The sequence below is a fragment of the Sus scrofa genome, chromosome 7 (assembly GCF_000003025.6).
Source record: "Sus scrofa isolate TJ Tabasco breed Duroc chromosome 7, Sscrofa11.1, whole genome shotgun sequence".
Lineage (NCBI taxonomy): Eukaryota > Metazoa > Chordata > Mammalia > Artiodactyla > Suidae > Sus > Sus scrofa.
In genome coordinates, this window is record NC_010449.5 from 24,871,002 (window position 1) to 24,894,968 (window position 23,967).

The 23,967-nt window shown below is 44.0% G+C and overlaps 1 protein-coding gene and 2 long non-coding RNA genes across 3 annotated transcripts; 1 reads left to right on the plus strand and 2 right to left on the minus strand.

Moving 5' to 3' along the window:
• On the plus strand, positions 1,215–17,444 carry LOC110261499. The gene is made up of 2 exons (XR_002345628.1): positions 1,215–1,294; positions 17,293–17,444. It is a non-coding gene; the product is annotated as an uncharacterized LOC110261499 (long non-coding RNA).
• Positions 5,381–10,013, minus strand: LOC110261498. The gene is made up of 2 exons (XR_002345627.1): positions 7,470–10,013; positions 5,381–6,127 (listed from the first exon to the last, which is right to left on the minus strand). It is a non-coding gene; the product is annotated as an uncharacterized LOC110261498 (long non-coding RNA).
• Positions 11,211–23,225, minus strand: LOC100153139 (HLA class II histocompatibility antigen, DRB1-4 beta chain-like). Its single transcript, XM_013977715.2, is given in 7 exon segments — positions 11,211–11,570; positions 11,855–11,878; positions 12,359–12,469; positions 13,497–13,778; positions 16,032–16,160; positions 16,163–16,300; positions 23,098–23,225. Coding segments are annotated over 7 exon segments (798 nt in total). The 5' UTR covers positions 23,198–23,225; the 3' UTR covers positions 11,211–11,556.

Genomic DNA, 23,967 nt, shown 5'->3' on the forward strand with positions numbered 1-23,967 from the left:
CGCCTCCCACAGGGACACCAAGGATGCCTGCAGCTACCCCCACCCCGTCCCCTCCCTCCTGGTCCTCTCAGACCCCAGGGCGCCCACCACCACCACCACCACCCACCCACCCACCCACCCACACACACACACACACACACACACACTCCCCTCTCAGGCACACACTGACAGAATCACACAGGGTCTCCCAGACAACACCCTCTCGCAGGAACCCTCCTACCCGGTCCTCACTCCTGGTCTGCACACGCACTAACGCAAGACTGAGTCCAATATGTCTGTGTCTCTGTCTTGCACACGCTCTGCCCTCCACCCCCCAGCCGCGCACTCCCCGCGCTCACTTTGCCTCGGCACCAGGAATGTATCCAAGACCCCATAGTTGAGTCTACACACCCTGTCCACCTCCACCCGCTTCTGCTCCAGGAAATCCTTCTGGTCGTTCAAGCCTCACAGACTCAGTCACCGCCCGGTACTCACCCAAGTCGCTGTCGAAGCGCACGAACTCCTCTCCGTTGTAGAAGAATCTGTCCAGCAACAGCACCCGCTGCGTCCAGTTGAACTAGTGATACTCGAGCTTCCCCAGAAACAAGAAATGCGCTGCGTGGACAGCAATGATCCATTCACCAGGCGGGCTCCTGAAAAGGCTGAAGGCACCGCCCCCCAGCAGAGGGGCACCTGGCCCCGGGGGAGGCCGCAGGCCCCCCTCACAGGCTCCACAGGCACCTCCCCACCCCCGGCACCCACGGGCTCTCCTTCATCTGCCTGCTGCAGAGGGAGGCTGCGGAGGGGAGGGCAGGATGGAGGACAAAGGACACTCCGCTGGTCCAGAGCCTTTGGGGACCCACTGCTTCCATGCTTGGCCAGTGACCTCCAGGCTAAGGCCTCATCACGGCCTCCTTCTAGAAGCCTCCACCAGAAAGGCAGGCTCTCCTCTCCCACAGCTCTTAACTCTTCCTTAACCGTGTTCACCTCAGTCCCTGAACACCTGGTCGGGGCTGACCTTGTGCCTGACCCACCTGGGCCCCTTCGAACCTAAAAAGGAGAAAACAGACTACCCTCCACTCTTGGAGCTTGAACTTTAAGGAAAGTGACAGGAACTGAGGGGAAAAGTAGGGTGTGTGTGTATTTATGTTTGGGGGAAAAGAGAGGCACATTTCAGGTAAAGGGACTGCCTTGGACAAAGCCTGAAAAGAGCTGATGAGCTTCTTCAAGAAACCAGAGAAAAGAGTTCACTCAAGCACAGAGAGTGAGAGGGAGGAGGGGGAAAGCCCAGACTAGTGAAATCAAGTGAAGCCAGGTCCTGAGAGATGAGGTTAGGATTTTGACTTTATACTTAGCTTAAAGAGAACTATTACAGAGTTTTAAGGAGATGAAAACCATAATCTCAACACAGGGACACAATTCCTTTTCTGTATTTCCAAGTCAAGAAAGCTCAGAAAACCAAAGGGAACTCACTGGCTTGTATGGTCAACACTGTTACTCTGGCTCATACACACAATTTAAAGTTGCCAATTTAGTAAGTGAAAAGATAGCCTTTCCAGCTAAATTTAGATTTCAGGTAAGTTATTGTTGTTCAGCTGAAATTCAAATTTAACTGGATCCTATGTTTTATTCGGCAACTCTAGCCCAGCTTGCTGATACAGTTTGAGAAGAAGGAATGCATTTCATACTTCTGTTTGTTCTTCCTCACATGACCATGACAGCCTGGGCACAGCGTGAACCCATATGGAACCTGACAGATAAGTGCAAAATGATGAAACGTTCTCTTAGTTGTTGACTCCAGCACTCTTCCTAGTGTGGATCACATAATAAGTACTCAATACGCATATTTTTAATTTTCATAACTCCTAGGAATGCAAGATCACAGAATCTTTCTATTCCTTAACTTTCCAAAGCACATAATAACTTCATCATCATTTGGCGAGAGTCATCAACGACTTTTATCACCAGTTACCCTTTTGAACACGTAAGAGTAGAACCACTGCTTTCTATGTAAGAAGGCAGCATATTTGAATCCAGTACAACAGGGGTATGCTGACATAGGAGAAGGGGAATTTCCATCAACTCAGATTTACATGACATCATCTGTGTCTTTGTTCCTGGATTGAGTGAGTGCCTTATGGAGAACCAATCGGCATCAGAGATGAATGACATCATCAGTTGCTGGTCAGAAATTCAGTACGAAGATCCTCTTCTGAAACCTCGAATTTCCTCCTTTAAAAGAATTGTTTTAATTTTGTACTTTAAAGGAAGGATACAGTCGCATCTGAAATATTTTATGTGGGTCCCTATTGTGAGCCAGCTCTGTGCTGATCAGAGACAAGTCACATATTTGAACCTAAAAAGGATTCACTTCTCTCACTTGAAGACAGGGCTATTTTGACAAATGTATGTGTGAGTGTGTTTAGGAGTTGAGATGGTGGAAGAAAATGATTGCAAGTTAGGAGATCTTTAACCTGGTCCTTATTGCACTATAACTTAATGTGGTAGATTTGGGGAAATTACTTAACCTGTACACTTAAATGAAGTACTGTGATCTTTCAAGTATTTCAATACTGTGATTCTGTGGACACCTCAGGGAACAACCTCCCCTGGTAACTGATGATGTGACAGAATTGTAGCTCTTGATTGGGCAATAGTCTGTACCCCCTGATAGGGTGCAATGTCTCTGAGAAACTGAAGAAAATTTGATGTTAACAATAATTTAACCCGAGTGAAAATTCTTTTCAGGTCTGTCTTCTGATGCTGTCCCTGACTTTAGTGGCATCTCCAAAACACATATAGAGAGAAAGGAGCTTAGAGGCTATGCTTTATGTGGAATGGAGCTTCTCAAAGGTACTTTTGTAGAGCGCTTAGAACAATGTGGGAATGCCAGCTGTCCAAATAACAATATATACGAGGCTGAGGAGTTGATAAAGAACTGAAAGTCAACCTTTAACACAATACTTCTCCTTTAAAATAATTAACATGTTATGTGAAAAATGAGTTCAGTCTGATTTCCTCATTTTACTGGAGCTATGTCCCCTTCTCTTGTTTTATTCTAAGGGAAGATAGAAAATATTTTGGTGAAGAATACATTATAGAGGGAGTTCCCATCGTGGCGCAGTGGAAACAACTCCGACTAGGAACCAAGAGGTTTTGGGTTTGACATCCCTGGCTTCATTCAGTGGGTTAAGGATCCGGCGTGGCTGTGAGTTGTGGCGTAGGTCACAGACGGGGCTCGGATTTGGCATTGCTATGGCTGTAGCATAGGCCGGGGGCTACAGCTCCAATTCGACCCCTACCCTGGGAACCTCCATATGCCGAGGATGTGGCCCTAAAAAGTGAAAAAAGACAAAACAAAAAAAAGAATACGTTATAGAGAGTGGAAGAAGTAGAACATGATGGAAAATACTATGAGTTACATCCTTTGACAGGGTCATATAATTTTAAACACATAATTCTTCTCTTAGATTGTTAACACCTTATATCAATACAAAAATAATATTTCATATTCAGAGTGAATTTTTTTTTCTTTTTAGGGCCACACCTGAGGCACATGGAAGTTCCCAGGCTAGGGGTATAATTGGAGCTATACCTGACAGCCTATACCATAGCCATAGCAATGCAGGATCCAAGCCCATCTGTGACCTATACCACAGTTCCACAGCAATGCCAGATCCTTAACCCACTGAGCAAGACCAGGGATCGAACCTGCAACCTCAGTTCCCAGTCAGATTCGTCTCCACTGCCCCACGAAGGGAACTCCCCAGAATGAACTTTAAAGTACAGCTATCTATCTAAGGTTCTGGTAAGCAATCCTTCTTTATGTGCCTTAACATGTCTAGTGACAGAGTACTCTCCATGCTGCAATTAAAAGGACTAACGTTTAGGAGTTCCCGACGTGGCTCAGTGGTTAACGAATCCGACTAGGAACCATGAGCTTGCAGGTTTGATCCCTGGCCTTCCTCAGTGGGTTAAGGATCCGGCATTGCCATGAGCTGTGGTTTAGGTTGCAGACCCGGCTCGGATCCCGCGTTGCTGTGGCTCTGGCGTTGGTCGGTGGCTACAGCTCCGATTTGACCCCTAGCCTGGGAACCTCCATATGCCGTGGGAGCGGCCCTAGAAATGGCAAAAAGACAATAAAAAATTTTTTTAAAGTAACGTTTATTGAGCAATTTTTGAGAATTTTATTTTGTATGCAGAATTATACAAGGACATTTTATACATTTTTAAAATTAATTCTCACATTGCCTCAGTGCACTTTGCAGTCCTATAGATGAGAAGAATAACATAACGGATGGAGGTTAAAGAGCTTTACAAGGGAATTCCCATCGCGTGGTTCAGCAGAAACGAATCTGACTAGGAACCATGAGGTTGGGGGTTCGATCCCTGACCTCGCTCAGTGGGTTAAGGATCCAGTGTTGCTAATATTGTCCAAATAACAATATGTACGAGGCTGAGGAGTTGATAAAGAACTGAAAGTCAACCTTTAACACAATACTTCTCCTTTAAAATAATTAACATGTTATGTGAAAAATGAGTTCAGCCTGATTTCCTCATTTTATTGGGGATATGTCCCCTTCTCTTGTTTTATTCTAAGGGAAGATAGAAAATATTTCGGTGAAGAATACATTATAGAGGGTATTGCCAGGCTGTGGTGTAGGCTGGCAGGGGTAGCTCCGATTGGACCCTTAGCCTGGGAACCTCCATATGCTGCGGGTGCGGCCCTAAAAAGGAAAAAAAAAAAAAAAAAGCTTTAAAAGGATACAAAGCTAGTAAATGGTACACCACAGATTGAGCCAAGCTATAGTGATCCCAGGCCCCACAAGCTCAGCCTTTACATCATACCACCCCACAGTGAATTTCTGAGGAAAATAGTGTCCCATGGATTGAAACTATTCTTGTCACTTTAATTCATGAATCCATGTATCAATCAGACTACTCTTTTTAATAAATACAATATTTTCTATACATTGGGAAAGCTCATTGGTAGCAATTCTAATTTCCTCAAAAAGATTCCCATGATCAGCGTTGTTACTCTTCTCTGGAAATGGCCAAAATTTGCTTTCTCTTAGGTGATCCCATCCTTAACTCTCCAGGAGTCTCCTTATTGAAGATAAGATGGCACTTCAAATTCCTATATCTAATCTTATTCTCAAATATTATTTAAGATTTACCAGCACACTGTAGTGCAACTATGAACACTTAGGAATAGAATAGAAATAGCATCTCATTTACTTTGGAACAATATATTTCTGCTAATGTGGAAAGATCACAATTTCTTGGAGAGGTGGGGTAAAAGTCACTAAGGGCCTGAATTTGAGAAAAATCTAAGACCCTTGACCCAGCAATAGTTCAGTACTATTGGAAGTTGTACCATTGCAATCAGGAGAATATCACATTTGACAAAGAGAAAAACCATAATTTACTCAGAATTAACTAGTTGTGACAAGTGTTAATCTGGGAGAGCTAAAATAAGGTTCACCGTAGATTATAGGATAACAGGAATGACAAAGTAATTCTATATCAAGACCATACTGAAACAGAGGTAAAGAGAACAGTATCAAAACCTGTTCATCTAAATCTGATAGATAATTTGCTAACAGTGCGATGTATTTTTAAAGAGAATGAACCAATTATGACCTAAATGCTGTATGGTCTATACATTTATGAATAACTAAAATGTGCTGCTCTAAATATTGTCTGTTTCAAATGTTCTGCAATATTAATTCCACAGAAGGAAAGCTCAGGTTCAACAATGTAGCAACTGTCACCAAACCCTCAATCCTGCAGGTAATCCCAAGCCTGAACTTCTTCACTGAAAGCAGGAGAAACAATCCTGCTCAACTCCTGCTGTGTCAGGGAAGCGTCAAGAAGGGATTCTATCCCAAGGAAAAGGTGGTTAATTTTGTTCCTGGAAGAAAGTAGTTATCACTACTGAAGTTCTAGTCTTTGCTCTTGATGCATGAGACACAAGTTTGTTTTTATGGAAAAATCATCACGTTCTCGAGAACAAACAAGCGACATCCGATGCACAGACTTTTGTTGAACAGCAAGTAGGTTGAAGTTTGTAGCACTAGAAGGTGTCTGAAGTCCTTTCAATCCTCACAGACTACGACTCACTTCTACGAAGGCTGAAAGGTCACATCTGTAAAAAAGAGCTCTTAGTTATCAGCAAGCCACAGTTATCACAGATTGTCCCTCTCTTCTCCAACTAGTCTCAGAATATTCTCTGCAGTTTTCAGAAGCTACCACCACTAATCTAGAACCTAAAGTGAAAAACAGACCAGTGGTCCCTTTATCTAAGAAAAAAAATATTAATACTAAGAAATGGATGAACATGTCCAATTTCTTCTTACGGGGAAATACATGTACCCTCAACAAAAGACTGTGCCATTCAAAGGCCATGTTCACCCTCAGCAAACCCGTTAGGACCCTTTTCAGGGAGAACTCAGGGATGTTCCATTTTTGAGGATGGAGCCAGTGTTTACACCACGGCACTGAGTCAGCTGACAGGACTTCTTCAGCTTCCAAATGCCATTCTTTGATTCCAGTTACCTGGGTTTTATAATGCTGAACACACTACCTTTTTTTAGAACTAGAAAGTCTGCCATTGAGGAGTCGTGGAAAGACACCTACACATGGGCCTGACCACTAATATGTTGTAGGAAGACTATTCATTTTCTTTCCCTTTGCTTCGAATCCTGTGTTAATAGTGCCGTGGCAAAGTGTCTACCACTTTACACAACACAGATACTAGCCAGATTATTTTTCTTTTTTTCTTTTATAGCCATCCAGTGTCGTATGGAGTTCCTGGGTTGAGGATCTGATCCAAGCTACAGTCGCAACCTACACCACAGCTCTGGGTCCTTTAATCCACTGTGCCAGGCGGGAAGCCAAACCTTCATCCTGGTGCTGCAGAGACGCTGCCGATCCCCTTGCCCAACAAAGGGAATTCCCAGATTCTTTTTCAAAATTCTTAGATTTTCCACTAGCCACTACCTAGTGATTCCAGGCATGTGTCTGGAATGTTGTCTATTTCATTCAAAATAAAGAATAATATCTTTTAGGAATAATATTTTTTATCAGGAGTTCCTGTCATGGCTCAGCAGTTAACAAATCTGACTAGCATCCATGAGGACTCAGGTTCCATCCCCTGGCCTCGCTCAGTGGGTTAAGGACCTGGAGTTGCCATGAGCTGTGGTATAGGTCACAGACACAGCTCAGATCTGGCGTTGCTGTGGCTGTGGTGTAGGCCAGCAGCTGTAGCTCCAATTAAACCCCTAGCCTGGGAACCTCCATATGCCGCGGGAGCAGCCCTAAAAAGCAAAATAATAATATCTTTTATTTCCTTTCTATAAATGTATATAAATAAGGAATTATATATATATATGTACACACACACTCATATATATATACTAATATATACACATATATGTATGTATATACATACATATACACAAGTTTCTACCTTCAGAAAATAAACTTACTAGTAATCATTTTCCCCAAGTGGGAGAAGGAGCTCCTCCCTTTGTCATGACATCGCTTCCTACATGATGTGCCTGTCAAACGAATCGTCTTTCAATGTTGTAGTGCCGTTCTGAGAATGTTGGAGCATACAGCCCTCACTACTCATTGCTAGCATCCATAATTTGGTCACATGTTTATTCCATAGGTTGCACAAGCGATATAAATGTGTGAAACCAAAATGTTTTAAACATCCATCTAGAGACGCTAAAGATCACCTGTGTGAAAAATACACCCGTCAGACTCTAGAGTTCAGAATTTGGAAACTGATTTTAAAGAAAAAACCTTTCAGAGGAATCTAGTCAGTCGCTAAAATAAGAATGAAGAGGCCACTCAATAAGAAGTTATCTAAACCATGGCTACATTATTTTTCTTTCTTTTTAGGGCCACACCTGCAGCATACAGAAGTTCCCAGGCTCGAGGTTGAATCAGAGCTGCAGCAGCCGGCCTACAGCACAGCCACAGCAATGTGAGACCCGAGCCCCACCTGTGACCTACGCCTTTACTGCTGAGCCATGACGGGAACTCCCCAAAATAGTTTTAATATTGTACATTCCCATCACTAATCCATCAGGGATTAGAAAGGCTTTTTATTCTCAAACATAATTCTCAAACATAATTCTCAAACATAATCAGTGATGATGACAGTAATGAAAATCATAATAAACCTGATTAATTAATTTGCACATTCTTTTAATGTTTAAATGTTTATTTACCAGTGATTCATTTTGTTAAAAGGAATGAGTTTGGGCAAAAACTAACAACTTGAAACTCTACATTAAACTAATCCTTAATTTTTCAGAAATCTGGACTCTGTTTTACTGGTGTTTATGAACTATGATGAATCAATGAACACCCAAAAAAGTACTTATTAAAATAGATGTATAACAGTTTTTACATGGTATAAGGCTAGTCATTCCTCATTATATATCTTTCTTTTCAAATATTTCCCTGAAAATTACATTTTTCCTCATAAAATTATGAATCAATATTTTAAGTTCTAAAAACAAAAAACTAAACCTCCTGCTTCTTTGCATGTTTGTCTGTTTTAGGGAGGGGGTGGTGATGGCTGGCACTGAATACTCAGTGTTAAAAAAAAAACTAAACATTGAATGGATGCTTCTCATCAAGAATCTATCATAATTTATGAGGCAATTATTCAAAATGCAAACAATCTAATAGTACCAGATACTATGATTTCCTTATCTTGAAATTGTTCTCTCCCATACTAACAATTCTTTCTAAAGAAAAAAAAATGATTTTGCTCCTTTTCTTCCCATGTACATCAGAGGAGGCAGGTTCACCTCACAAAGAGTGAAATCATGGTCTGTCTGAGCTACTGATGTAGTAACAGGGTCCTCCTAACTTGGGAAGGAAATGAGTCCAACAGGAACTTTCTGGGAAAGTCGAGTTGCTCTTCTGACAGCACAAGAAAAGAGAGAGTTCTCTCTCCCTGCCTTTATGATCACTGGTGATGCCGCTGGCCTGATCAACTAACCAACTCTGGAGGTTCGCTACCTTGGGTGGATCTGTTATGTGAGATAATAAGTTAAAAAAAAAAGTAAAGCAAATTAGGTTGGATTTTTCTGCTGCTATAACAGGAAGCACCTAAATTGAAATATGCATGCCCTTCATTTCATTCTACTTTATAATGTCAGACCACAGGTCGCAAATAAAAGGAGACAGCTCTTTTCTTCATCTCAGAGAACAAAGTGAGAGTAAAGTTACAAACTGGCATCAAACAGGGTTTATCCAAACTGTATGCCCATTAGAGATATGGCAATCAGCTTATCAAATTGCTATAAGAAGATAACTTGTTTCACATAAACAATGCATATTATAATTAACATATGCATGGCATCAGCTTTGAATTTGGTTGAAAAGAAAATAATAGTTGTTTTGGATTCTGGGGAAATTATGTTCAAATTACTATTACTTTGAAATAAACTTTTTAGATTTAATTTGCATTTAAAGCTGACTCTTCAGATGGAATCCAGTAGCAGGACCCACCACCTCCTTAACTAATTTAGTGACCTTTCTTTGAACTTACCCAACTCCTTTACCTTACTGAAGTCTATGGAATTTAGAACTAAACACTGATTTACAATGTTCCACAAAGTTTAATGCAAGGCTAAGAAAAGTTCCATTTACTTTTCTAGCTTGTTTCCCATCCTATAATTCTGTCAAGTTTGTTTCAATAATTAGAGTTGGTTTTTCGTTTTTGTGTCTCACCTTTGAAACTTTACATGTTTAATTGAGTTACATGTTTTGGTACGTGAATATGCCTCTAGCTAAAATTATTAAATAAGATATATTTGGAAAAGTCCTGCTTTTATTTCTGTCCTCTATAACCTATTTATAAAAAAAAAAATCCTTCATTGTTTCTATTTACAAATGCAAGGAAATGATACATAAATAGATTAAATTAGTAAGGAAAAATGCCATTTGCAGCAACATGGAGGGACTAGAGACTCTCATACTGAGTGAAGTCAGAAAGAGAAAGACAAATACCATATGATATCATTTATATCTGGAATCTAATACAAGGCACAAATGAACCTTTCCACAGAAAAGAAAATCATGGACTTGGAGAAGAGACTTGTGGTTGCCAAGGGGGAGAGGGAGGGAGGGGGTGGTTGGGGAACTTGGGGTTAATAGATACAAACTATTGCCTTTGGAATGGATTAGCAATGAGATCCTGCTGTGCAGCACTGGGAACTATGTCTGGTCACTTTTGATGGAGCACGATAATGTGAGAAAATAGAATGTGTACAGGTATGTACAGTAGAAAACAAATTGTATTAGGGAAATAACTATTAAAAAATAATCATAAAAAATAAATAAATGAGGCATTTAATAGCAAAAAAAATAATAAAATAATAAATTAGTAAGGATAGTTATATGTTCCTATTCTCCTCCTCTGCCTTATTAAACTAAATGTTGTGTACCGAATACACTCTCCTGTACCTACTAAAAGTGAATTTTAGAGATTTTTTTTCATAACTAGATATTCTCATTTTTTTTGCAGTGCAGAGTATCTCATTGTTTGGTTGTATATCACTGGATTCATATAATCTCTTTTGTTTCCAAGCATTGCTGCTGATTTCTGCTAAACCCACACAGGCTATTCCTGGGGCAGTAAGATTGTGGCAAAATAGAAGGCCTCAGAAATACATTTTATCAGCCTGAGTTATGGCTTTGTCTTGATGGCCTTCTGCGATGTATTTATGAGAAAAAAATTCATCTCAAGCCAAACAGTCAGCATGTCTGTTATGTTTATCTAAGGAACAGAAAAAGATTGAAGTGTTAGGGCCCACTGTCAGTCTAACAAAAAAAAAGAGATACCAAAGACAATGGTTACAAAAATTTTGAGGGCATCGCATCCTTTCAAGTTACCTGCGTTTCTTACATCTGTTGCCCCAATTCTCTGTCCCATGGGGGAAAGGATTGTCTTTGAAAATGCAAAGATGTAGGGAACCATCAGGAAATGGATTCACTGAGGGCTCTCTCCTACCTCAGGAAAACATGCCTAAGGACACAACGCAGAAAACCCGAGACAAAAACTGGAAAGGAAGAAAGGAAACTTTCTAGATCCTCATGTGACCAAAATTCAGGAAGATAAATAAAATCATCATTGTTTTCTGATGCAATCCTCCCTTTCTCTTTTCTTTTGACCTCTTTCTTTGAAGGTGTATGAGGCAGACCATTGTCACTCCATATTTATTGGAGAAAAACATAATAAGGTAATATGGGCAGTGGATGAGTTCAGATGCACAGGAGGCAGTAACGTCGAAAACAACAGGGACCAACCAGGAAAAAAACAACAGAGACCAACCAGGTACAGCCCTCAACACAAGGAACTTCCAGGTCAAAGGGGGGAGGCTGAGAAAGCCATCAAAAGACCTTTTCTGCAGGGTCCCTGAACCAGGAGCAAAGGAGAGTCTGAGGAAGAGCTCTCCTGGGGGAGGACGCAGAGCATAGCAGGAGCCTTCTCATGCTGTGAAGACGCTGGCACAGAGGATGCTTGCTTGGAGTGTCACCACCTGCACTTCAGCTCAGGAGGCCTGCAGGGCACAAAGGAGGGGACTGTTTCCAGAGGTAACCCTAAAAGTGGCTCCTTTTCACCCTCTCTCAGGACCTCATGCGAAAGCACTGAGGCAAGAAGGGGAAAAATTCTTAAGACTAATTTAGCCCACAGGCCTTTTGCTTAGTGGTGAGAAAAACTGTAGTGTAAATGCCTGGTCAGAAGGCTGGTCCAAGTCTTTCCTTATTTCTGTCTCTGTCTCGTCACTCCACCAGCTGTTCCAGGGAAACAAAATAACCCCAAAAGAGAGGTAAAGAGCATTACCTGTTGGCTGAAGGGCAGGGCGTCCTGGGAAAGAACAGAGAAGACATACACTTAGAAGCTAAGGAGGTAAATCTGTCCCCAAAACACAATGTCCCCAGCCCCTGACACGCCACTGAGATTTCTCTAAACCACAACCCACAGCACCTGATGTCAGGATAGACCGGACAGCAGACACTAAGAGCATGGGACCTATGAAGGTTTTCTCACACAAACCCAGGGTAATTTCATCAGCCCAACTCCCTCCTCCTGCATTTCCCCAGAATCTCCGCCCAAAATCGCCACTCAGGTTAACACGTGTCTTATCTCTACAGGCCGGCATCCCCTCTGTGCTTCACCCACAAGTCACCATGACCATCGATTTCTGGATTTCCAAGAAACCGAAGTAAACTGGGGAAATAAAGGCCTTACGCCAGAAGAGTGACAGAGAGAGAACGAATCGAGCAAAGCCGTATTTCTTCCTCCAAAAAGGCCGTGGGGCATCTCGGCTGACAACAGGCTCCTCACCTTTCTGATTCTTGAAGTAGATGAACAGCCCCACAGCAACAAAGAGCAGACCCAGGACGAAGCCCCCAACCCCACTCATCATCTTGCCCTGAGCAGATTCAGACCGTGCCCCTGACAAAAGAAGCCAGTTTTAGTCATTTTTACCCCAAAGCCAAATACACGATTTGAGACTGACAGCTTTGTGACATGGGGAAGAAAGCTGCCCTGAAAAAAAGCAGCATAATTGTCCATTTCTGCAAAATGGATTGACATGCAAACTCAGGGGGTTCCCGTCCTAGCTCAGTGGTTACCTAACCCGACTAGCATCCATGAGGATGTGGGTTCAATCCCTGGCCTTGCTTAGTGGGGTAAGCATCTGGCATTGCCAGGACCTGTGGTATAGGTAGCAGACATGGCTCTGAACCCGTGTCGCTGTGTCTGTGGTATAGGGCAGAAGCTACAGCCTTGATTCCACCCCTAGACTGGGACCTCCCAGATACCACCAGTGGGGCTCTAAAATGACAAAGTAAATTAATTGATTTTTCAATTAAATGCACACTCAGTAGCTACAAGGCTAAGGCATTCAACTCAATTGAACACCACAGCCCTGACATAAAGCCACATGATTTCAACATCCGAGGGATGAGAGGCCAGGACCTCAGCGGTGTTGAGTAGCTGGTCTAGGGTGACAGAGCTCATCAGACGCAGAGCTGGGTTGGATTCTCCTCGTGTCAGACTCGTGTCAGACAGGTCCCCACATGGTAGAGGATGTGCCTCTTCTCAGATCACAGGGACCAACCCAGAGCAGCAGTGTCAGAAGCACGAGCCCAGTCAGACACAGGGGACCGCTGCCAGGGGCCACAGGGTGACCATGACTTGAGACACGGCTGAAAACAGGGACATCCTCCATGCTGCCTGTCAGGTAGAATTACCTCCCCGGGGGGCATTGGTGTTTGGAGAAACTATCACAGGGTGTCTGTAACCCATCAGAGCATTTCTAGCACAGGGCGTCACAGGGCTCCCCCGTCACCTCAGCTGAAGGACAGGAGAACAGGCAGCAAGTGGACACAAGCTGAGAGGAGAGGAGACACCTGACACTCAGGGGCAAGCACGTCCCCTCCTTGTGCCTGAGGGACTAGAGAGTCAGAAAGCCTCTCACTCCATTCCACTGTGACAGGGCTCGTCAGGCTGGGGTGCTCCACTCGGCAGCTGTAGACCTCTCCACTCTGAGGAACCGTTTCAAGCATCACCATGGTCTGGAAGGTCCAGTCTCCATTAGGGATCAGGCCTGTGGAGACCACCCCCGCCGCCTCTTCCTGGCCATTCCGGAACCACCTGACCTCCACGTGGCCTGGGTAGAACCCGGTCACAGAGCAGACCAGGAGGTTGTGGTGCTGCAGGGGCTGGGTCTTTGCAGGATACACCGTCACTGTGGGCTCAGCTAGGAGACAAACAACAGACAGGAGTAGTGAGGAGGACAGAGCACGTCTCCTTGGTTGGCTGCCTCTCTGAATCCAGTCTCCTGGGCCAGCCTGAGGTCCCAGGCCGGCCTCCCTCACAGCGGGCCATGTGGCCCCAGGGAGTTAGTGCCATGAGCCTTGCATTTCCTCCTTACAGAATTCACCTCTTAGATTTGAGAGCTCTTGGGAAAAGGTGCATGTGTTTCCCTTTTCATGGTATGAAACAGATACTTACTGTTGAATTGAAGTGTTTACAAATCTTTGCATGGCACATAATGTATTCATTACAAGCATCATTTCTAAAGCCAGGCTGCCTGGGGTCAAATCTAACTACTGCCTCTTACTGATTGATCCTGGGAAGATACTCACATTCCTCTGTGCCTCAGTTTTCTCACCCATAAGAGGGGATAAAATGTGATTTATCTCCTAGTCTTATGTGAGGAATGAAGGGCAGAAAGTTTATAAATAATAAGAGGCAATTAGCCTTCAACATATGTCGGCTATATTACCCTCATTTGACTGGAGAGGAAATAGGACTCAAAGCTGTGTGTGCAGATGGGGGAAGGGCAGTGGGGACAGAGGATGAAGTCCTGGGAATGCTGTCTCCACACACTCAGAACACCTGAGAAATGGTCCTGCCCTGGAAAGGAAAGGAGACACTGGTGATTCTGAAACTCCCTGAGTTGAATCCCAAGAAAAGCATGAGCCCTGCCCTGAAGGACAGGGAAATGAGGAAAGAAAGTGATTGTTAATAAATTCTTATGCTCTGTTGATCAACTTGTCTCTGTTGTAAAACAAGTGTATCTACCACTGGAATTAGCATCATTTTCTATTTGTCTGCTTTTAAGCTTACCTTGAGTTCAAGGTGAAACTTAGGACTCACTGACATGTGCTGAGTGCCTGAGATAGTTCTTGCCACTGGCAGCCTCAAAATACACATTTTTGAAGAGAGAAACTAGGAAAAGAACAGTTTTACACTATCACCAAATGATAGAATTGAGATTAATGCAAATATTCCTAACAATGTTGCAATGTATTTCGTTAAACAAAAATGTTGACACTTCTGTGTTTCTTCCCAGAGTGGTTATGAGGATTAACTGAGTTAAGTCTTGTACAACCCACTGAAGAGTCCCTGCCACATGTTAAGTTCTATATAAGTATTCAAGTAAAAATAATATTTTGGAGTTACAAGCAGTAAAATATGAAGTTTAAATTTACAAACTGAAAAAGAATGACCTGAATCAAATATAAACACAGTCAGGACAATGGATGAATATGTATTGACAACAGTTAGCCAATACATATGTGAACAATGTTCAAGAATCATAGACATCAAAGAAATGTAAATTAAAAATTAAAAAACTGTAAATTTACCAGGTAGTATTAGACCATATTTGTTACACTAAAAAGCTCTAACCACAGGGAAACTGAAGTAAATGGTTACACTATGGAAAGAAACAATATGTCACTCCTCTAATATGATTAGCATTATAAAAACAGCACCATCAGCATTTTCAAGGACAAAATTATAATTCAGAAAGCTGGTCTCACAATCATGTCAACTCTGTAAAAATATATACGCTCAATAAACAGAAAACCAAGCAATTTAGACCTCAAAGGAGCTTCTGAGAGGTCACAGGAGCCTCAGGGGGTCCCCTCCCCCACCTCTCAAAAATCAGCCTGACACCTTTTCTCCACCACAAACTCCTGCACCCAGATTTCTGGGGGTTCAGGAGAAGAGGGCGTGGCCAAGAGCAGGTGGTGGCTCTTGTCCTCCCAGGCTCCCAAGCCTCTCACATTCCTCCCCTCTCCTCCCCTAGACCCGCCCCCAACCACAGAGGCTGGAAGCCCCTTCCCTCATCTCTGCCCTCCCTCCCCCCTCAGCGGTCCTCCCTCCCCCCCCCCACCTCGCCTCCCACAGGGACACCAAGGATGCCTGCAGCTGCCCCCACCCCGTCCCCTCCCTCCTGGTCCTCTCAGACCCCAGGGCGCCCACCACAACCACACACACACACACACACACACACACACACACACACTCCCCTCCCCTCTCAGGCACACACTGACAAAAACACACAGGGTCTCCCAGACAACACCCTCTCACAGGAACCCTCCTAACTAGTCCTCACTCCTAGTCTGCACACACACCAACTCAAGACTGAGTCCAGTATGTCTGTTTCTCTGTCTCACACACGCTCTGCCACCACCCACGACCTCCCACTCCCCGAGCTCACCTCGCCGCAGCACAAGGAAGGTCGCATAGACCTTGTAGCTGCATCTGCAGAACCAGTCCACTGCGGTCCGAAAGTGCTCCAGGATGTCCTTCTGGCTGTTCCAGTACTTGGCTGAAGGCCGCCCAGCTAGGTCACCACCCGGAACTCGCCCACGTCGCTGTCGAAGCGCACGTACTCCTTTCCATTATAGAAGTATCTGTCCAGAAACCTCACCCGCTCCGTCCCAGTGAAGAAATGACACTCGTGTTTCACCAGAAGCAAGAAATGCGCTGCGTGGACAGCAATGATCCAGTCACCAGGCGGGCTCCTGAAAAGACTGAAGGCACCGCCCCCCAGCAGAGGGGCACCTGGCCCCGGGGGAGGCCCCAGGACCCCCTCACAGGCTCCACGGGCACCTCCCCACCCCCGGCACCCACAGGCTCTCCTTCATCTGCCTGCTGCAGAGGGAAGCTGCGGAGGGGAGGGCAGGACGGAGGACAGAGGACACTCCGCTGGTCCAGAGCCTTTGGGGACCCACTGCTTCCATGCGTGGCCGGAAACCTCCAAGCTAAGGCTCCCCAAGGATTCGCCCCATCACCGCCTCCTTCTAGACGCCTCCACCAGAAAGGCAGGCGCTCCTCTCCCACAGCTATTAACTCTTCCTTAACCGTGTTCACTTCAGTCCCTGAACACCTGGTCCCCTTCGAATCTAAAAAGGAGAAAACAGGAAGGAGTTCCTGTCGTGGCGCAGTGGTTAACGAATCCGACTAGGAACCATGAGGTTGCGGGGTCGATCCCTGCCCTTGCTCAGTGGGGTAACGATCCGGCGTTGCCCTGAGCTGTGGTGTAGATTGCAGACGCGGCACGGATCCCGCGTTGCTGTGGCTCTGGAGTGGGCCGGTGGCTGCGGTTCCAATTCGACCCCTAGCCTGGGAACCTCCATAAGCCGCGGGAGCGGCCCAAGAAATGGCATAAATAAATAAGTACATACATAAATAAATACATAAATAAATAAATAAATAAAAGGAGAAAACAGATTTCCCTTCACTCTTGAAGCTTGAACTTTACGGAAAGTGACTGGAACTGAGGGGAAAAGAGGGCGTGTGTGTGTGTATATGTTTGAGGGGAAAGAGGCACATTTCAGGTAAAGGGACTGCCTTGGACAAAGCCTGAAAAGAGCTGATGAGCTTCTTCAAGAAACCAGAGAAAAGAGTGCACTCAAGCACAGAGAGTGAGAGGGAGGAGGGGGAAAGCCCAGACTAGGGAAATCAAGTGAAGCCAGGTCCTGAGAAGCCTGAGAGATAATATTAGGGTTTTGACTTTATATTTAACTTAAAGAGAACTATTACAGAGTTTTAAGGAGATGAAAACCATAATCTCAATACAGGGACACAATTCCTTTTCTGCATTTCCAAATCAAGAAAGCTCAGAAAACCAAAAAAATAAGAAAAGAAAAACTATTTTCTTTTTACAGCCACACTGAAAGCACATGGAAGTTACCAACCTAGGAGGTGAATCCAAGCTGCCAGCCTACACCACAGCCATGGCAACACCAGATCCTTAACCCACTGAGTGAGGCCAGGGATCAAACCCATATCCCCACAGAGACAATGTCAGGTCCTTAACCGACTGAGCCACAACAGGAACCCCAGAAATCCTGATTTTTTTAAGACGTGGGTGCCAGAACTCTCTTGGCATATCAGACCTCATGAGGTCAGAGGTCATTATGGCTCTCAGGGTGAGGGCATCTGATCTGCACATTGTAGGCTGTCCGCCAGCATCCCTGGCCTCTACCCCTAGATGTCAGAGGAAAACCTTCCGTGTGACAACTAAATGGCTCCAGATATTTCCAAATATGAAGACATCAAAGATTGGGTAAAGAAGGATGGTGATCATTCACTGGGGGAGCTCCTCTGGTGTAAACCACTGATCATGGGGTGCAAAAGCCATTGTTTGTTATGGAGCAGCTGAGAATTACATTGAAAGTTTTGTCAAGGTCCTAACTGTTGGAAATCTTTGTCCTACATGAATTTTAAGTCCTTTAAGAATCCAGCCTCAGATTTCCCATCGTGGCTCAGAGGAAACAAACCTGACTGGCATCCATGAGGACTCGGGGTCAATCCCTGGCCTTGTCCAGTGGCTTAAAGATCCAATGTTGCCAAGATCTGTGGTATAGGTCCAAGACTGGGCTCGGATGTGGCGTTGCTGTGGCTGCGGTATGGACCCTTAGCCTGGGAACCCCCACATGCCGCGGGTGTGGCCCTAAAAAGATGAAATTTTTAAAAAATTAAAAAGAAGAATCCAGCCTCAGTAGAGAGCTATTTTCCCAGCAAAATTACTTTGTTCGGGACCAAACTGACCTAATTCTTTGCTTTGCTAACCCATTACAAAGACATGTAACTTATCGACAGACACATTGCCGCCTTTCTTAATTTCTCGGCCACTCATCCATATTAGTGAACCAGAGCCATGGATTTTTTATTCCTCTTCAATGATCCAACAAATTCATTTCTTCTGCTCCCAATAATAGCACTAGGCATTAAATTACCAGACTTGGCCCGATGTAGAACTCTTATTTCTCGAGTCACTTCCCTCAGAAGAAATGAAAGTAAGAAAAAGATGACATTCTCATAGAGACAGTTTACAACAAAAGAACAGGTCCCCAGACTTTGCCTCTTAGAAATGACGACAGAGAGGAGGGTACTCTGGATCAATCCACATCCATCTTACTATTCAGAAATTCTCTAATACTGTTTTCACACATGTCAAAGTTAAAAAAAATTAAAATATGTGAAGTTATTTTTCACCGTAGTGTGTATGGTATTGTTTTGTTTTGTTTTGTTTCTTATTAGGACCGCATTTGCGGCATATGGAGGTTCCCAGGCTAGGGGTCACGTCAGAGCTATAGCTGCAGGCCTGCACCACAGCCACAGCAACACAGGATCCAGACTGCATCTTCGACCTACACCACAGCTCATGGCAATGCCAGATCCTTACAGATCCTCAACCCACTGAGCGAGCCCAGGGATAGAACCCGAAACCTCATGGTTCCTAGTCAGATTTGTTTCCACTGAGCCACAAAGGGAACTCCCTGCCTTGTATGGTCAACACTGTTCCTCTGGCTCATACACAATTTAAGGTCGCCAATTTAGTAAGTGAAAAGATAGCCTTCCCAGCTAAATTTAGATTTCAGGTAAGTTATTGTTGTTCAGCTGAAATTCAAATTTAACCGGATCCTATGTTTTATTCGGCAACTCTAGCCCAGCTTGCTAATACAATTTGAGAAGAAGGAATGCATTTCATACTTCTGTTTGTTCTTCCTCACATGCCCATGACAGCCTGGGCACAGCGTGAACCCACATGGAACCTGACAGATAAGTGCAAAATGATGAAACTTTCTCTTAGCTGTTGACTCCAGCACTCTTCCTACTGCAGATCACATAATAAATACTCAATAAGCATATTTTTATTTTAATTTTCATAACTCCTAGGAATGCAAGATCACAGAATCTTTCTATTCCTTAACTTTCCAAAGCACATGATAACTTCATCATCATTTGGCGAGAGTCATCGACTTTTATCACCAGTTACCCTTTTGAACACATAAGAGTAGAACCACTGCTTACTATGTAATAAGGCAGCATATTTGAATCCAGTACAACAGGGGTATGCTGACATAGGAGAAAGGGAATTTCTGTCAACTCAGATTTATGCGATATCATCTGGGTTCTAGCACCAACTGTGTGACACAAAGTCACTGAAATCTTTTGAATTTTGACCCCATGGATATATATGTTTTTAATTGTTGTAGATATGAGAGGGTGGTTTTGAGATTTACAGGATAAAATGTATAGGCCTGGTAGAGGGGAACTGCAAAATGTCTGGATGCTCCATGCTCATGGAAACCAAATTGTTCCCCACTCCATCTTCATCAACTAGGTCTCGAGTAAATATTGGCTGTATGAATGAATGGCTTTTGCACAGCCCGTCACCACCCCACACAAGGGCACCCTAGTGCTTCCTTGCTGATGAATGAACGTCTCTGGGTCTCAAGATCTCCCAGCCTGTCTTCTCTCTCTTGGATTCTTACACTTCCGGTCCAGCTGACTCTCTGATTCCAGGGCACAGGCTTCCCCTGATTCCAGCTACCCACATGTGGCATCTGTACTCCACTTCCTCAGCTCCCTTTCTCTCTTCAAACAAGCCAATCCAGTCCCTGTCTTGGAAACTTCACTTACTGTACATGTCAAGTCCACCAAACCCAGTGCTCTCTTCTCCCTCATCTTCTCACCTTGCGAGCCTCTTAGGGATGCACACAACTGGTCACCGCCTCCCTCCTTGACAAACCTGCTTTCCTTCACGTCCATGCATCACATGCTCTTGATTTTCCTCCTCTCACTGGTACCCTTTCCCAGTCCCCTTTGCTGGCTCATTGGCCCTTGGTCCTCTGGGCTTGGCCCTGGCCCCATTTTTGTTGTCTACACACACTCTCTCTCCCTGTGCAACCTCCTCTACTTTCCTGGATGTTAACACAGGACATGTGCCAATCACCCCACCATATACACCTCCAGCCCTGGCCTCTCCCTGAATTCCAGTTTCACATATTCAACTGACTGCTTGACAGCTCCCCATACATGCAAATACATGACTTCAAACTAAATATGAATAAAACCATTACTCCTAAACACCCACTTCAAATTATTTCCTTCCACAGCTTTTCCTGTCTCAATAAACAGCACCACCAAGTTTATAGGCATTACTCGAGACGAAGCCCTGAGGAATAAGCTTGATTTTTCTCCCTCTTCCCCTTATGCTTCGTTAACAAGTTACTCAACAATCTTGCCCAAATCTGTTCTCTTTATCACGACTGCTGTCTTTGTCACCACCACACCAACTGAAACCACAAGCATGTCTTCCATGGAGAATTCTGCCATGACCCTAAATGATCTCCCTGACCACTGGCGAATCCTTCAATCCAGTTTCTGCATGGTAGCTATAATTATTTTTTATAAAATTATTTTTTGGAAACCCTCAGTAGCTTCACATAGCTGGTTAAATAAAACTATCATTTTTTACCAAGATCTCAGGGCCTGACATCACTTGTTGCCTGACTTCATCGTCAACCTCATCTTGTTCCATGTGCCAACTTGCCTGCTATGCTTCAGCCACTCTCTAGCCTCCGTTCTGTCCCTTAGGAAAATCAGTATCTTCCCCACCTCATGCTTGCCCTGTTCCCTTACAGCCTTCCTATGACTGGCTTCCCATCATTTGTATTTCAACTAAATGTGGCTTTCACTAGCCACCTGAAGTGAAGCAGGGGAATACAATTCTCACTGTTTCATATCCCTGATTGATCTCTTTCGGGGTACTTATCGATCTCTAAAATGTTTTTATTCGTTATGTGTTTACTGGGTTGTTGTCTTCCTCTCCTGTTGTTAGCTCCTTGAAAGGACGAGGCTTTTCTACTTTATTCAAATAAAATTCTCAGAGCCTAGAACAGAATCCAATATGTAAAAAAAAAAAAAAAAAAAAAAAAAAAAAGTAGTAAGCAAATAAACCCACGGTTCCAGAAATTGATTTCTGTGGGGATGATGCTGGACAGCAAGAAGTGGCTCCAGCTCCAACTTCCTTTGATCCTGGTGATGCATTAAATCTCTTCTATTGCTGTGACCCTTCAGACAAACTTCCTCTCACTCCTCCTACTAGTTGTAAGCAATACCCACAGTCAAGAAAAAAGGTGATTTTAAGAAAGACGAAAGTTTTCATTAAGTTTCATCTCTTCCGATGGATTGTTATAGTGCTGGAGGTCTATGTAAACCTCGGGGATGTCCAGCAATAGTACTGACATACTTGGAGAAGGACTAAGGAGCACCTGGAAAGAGAGGTGGCCAAACATGGCTAATTTAGGAACCAAGAAGGCATGATGAGTGACCTTATGAAATTTGGGACCAAGGCTCAAAGAGCCCAATGAGATTCCTTGATTTGCTTATTGACTTTCACCCTATGGGATGGAACCAACTTTCACTCTCTCTGTACCCTGCTCAGGGTTTTGGTTGAAACCATATGAAATTACTGATATTTGACTATTTTGACTTATAAAAGCAGAATGTTATATAGTTTATCCTCTACTAGTTGAATCCCTTCTCATGGGCTGAAGCCAGAGAATAGGGAGATGTGACAGAAACTGTGCAGAAAGAATTAAAATAGATTCATAATGAACACTAACTTATGTCAGGTTTCAGAAATGCCTTCAGTTCGTTAGAGCACCCAAGAGCACCCCATGGATGCTCCTTATCTACAGGGTCATGCCAAGTACGAAGGATCTCTGCTTAAGCTTTAGGGTGCTTCCCACAGGACAAATAAATAGAAAACTCACCCCAACTTCCGTCAGAACTTCCAGTACAGAGACATATTCCTTGTAAACACGGGGGTTCAGGAGAAAGGTTAAGACTTTTTTTATTACTGAAGCTCCTTCTTTTTATTTAGATTTTCACTGGGGGTTGTGTGTGTGTGTGTGTGTGTGTGTGTGTGTGTGTGTGTGTGTGTGTGTGTGTTTTGTTTGTTTCAAAAGATTTTACGGGCAGTGGGAAGTGATATATTCTTAGATATTAGGGAGAGACACCAACATCATAGATCCTGTTAAGGACATAATACAGGATCTTCTAGGTGAGAACTTTCTACTTCCTTTTCATTCCTCAGAAAATTTGGGCTGAAACTTTCCCTTTTGGGCATAACTCAACACAATAAAGGAAACTGCTAGATGAGAAGTTATTTTGACATCCTTATTTATAAATCTACTTAAGACCCCAAGGGAATGAGATGCAAGGCTGGAAAGATTTCATTGGAGGAGAGTTGAGAAGAAACGGTTCATGTACATGGAGGCAACTCATACACCTCTCATAAAGAAGGCAAGCACCCAGCCTTCTTTACTGTGGAGAAACTGAGGATCCTAATGATAAACATAGGTGGTCACTGAAGAAAATGGCACAAATTTTTTTCAGCCCCACATGGGCTGCACACAGTGACAAAGCCAACTCCCCTGCTTCCCCCACCCCATGATATCTCAACCCCCAAGAGAGGCACTTACGTGCAATATCCCTGGCCAAAGCTAGGGGAGGGCTCAGCACCCCCAGTATCATTGTCAGAGCTGCCAACCAGGAGCCTCCAGAGAAACACAGACACACCATGCTGGAGAACAGCAGAGGACAGGCCAGGGTGTGAGGGGAGCAGCCAAGTCCCACTCAGAGAAGAGCTGAACCCTCCTTCACCCACATCCCAAGTGACACCAACCAAGGGCTCATGTCTCTGTTCCTGGATTGGGTGATCTCAGTAGGGAGAACCAATGAGCATCAGAGAGGAATGACATCAGCAGTTACTGGTCAGAGGTCCAGTATGAAGGTTCTCTTCTGAACCTGAAATTTTCCTCCATTAAAAGAATTGTTCTGGAGTTCCCGACGTGGTGCAGAGGACATGAATCAGACTAGGAGCCATGAGGTTGCCGGTCCCATCTCTGGCCTCGCTCAGTGGGTTTAAGGGTCTGACGTTGCTGTAAGCTGTGGTGTAGGTCGCAGATGTGCCTCGGATCCTGCATTGCTGTGGCTGTAGTGTAGGCGGGCAGCTGTAGCTCCAATGAGACCCCTAGCCTGGGAACCACCATATGCCACAGGTGCAGCCCTAAAAAAGCAAAAGTAATAATAAGAATTGTTTTAATTTTGTACTTTAAAGAATGGGTACAGTTGCATCGGAAATACTGGGATATTTAAGCATGGCTGTGTGAGCATAAACTGCTGGTTGCTATTGTGAGCCAGCTCTGGGCTGGTCAGTGACCAGTCACATGTTTGAACCTAAAGAGCATTCACTTCTCTCACTTGAAGACAGAGCTATTTTGACAAATGTGTGAGTGTTTTTAGGAGTTGAGATGGTGCAAGAAAATGCTTGCAAGTTAGGAGACCTTTAA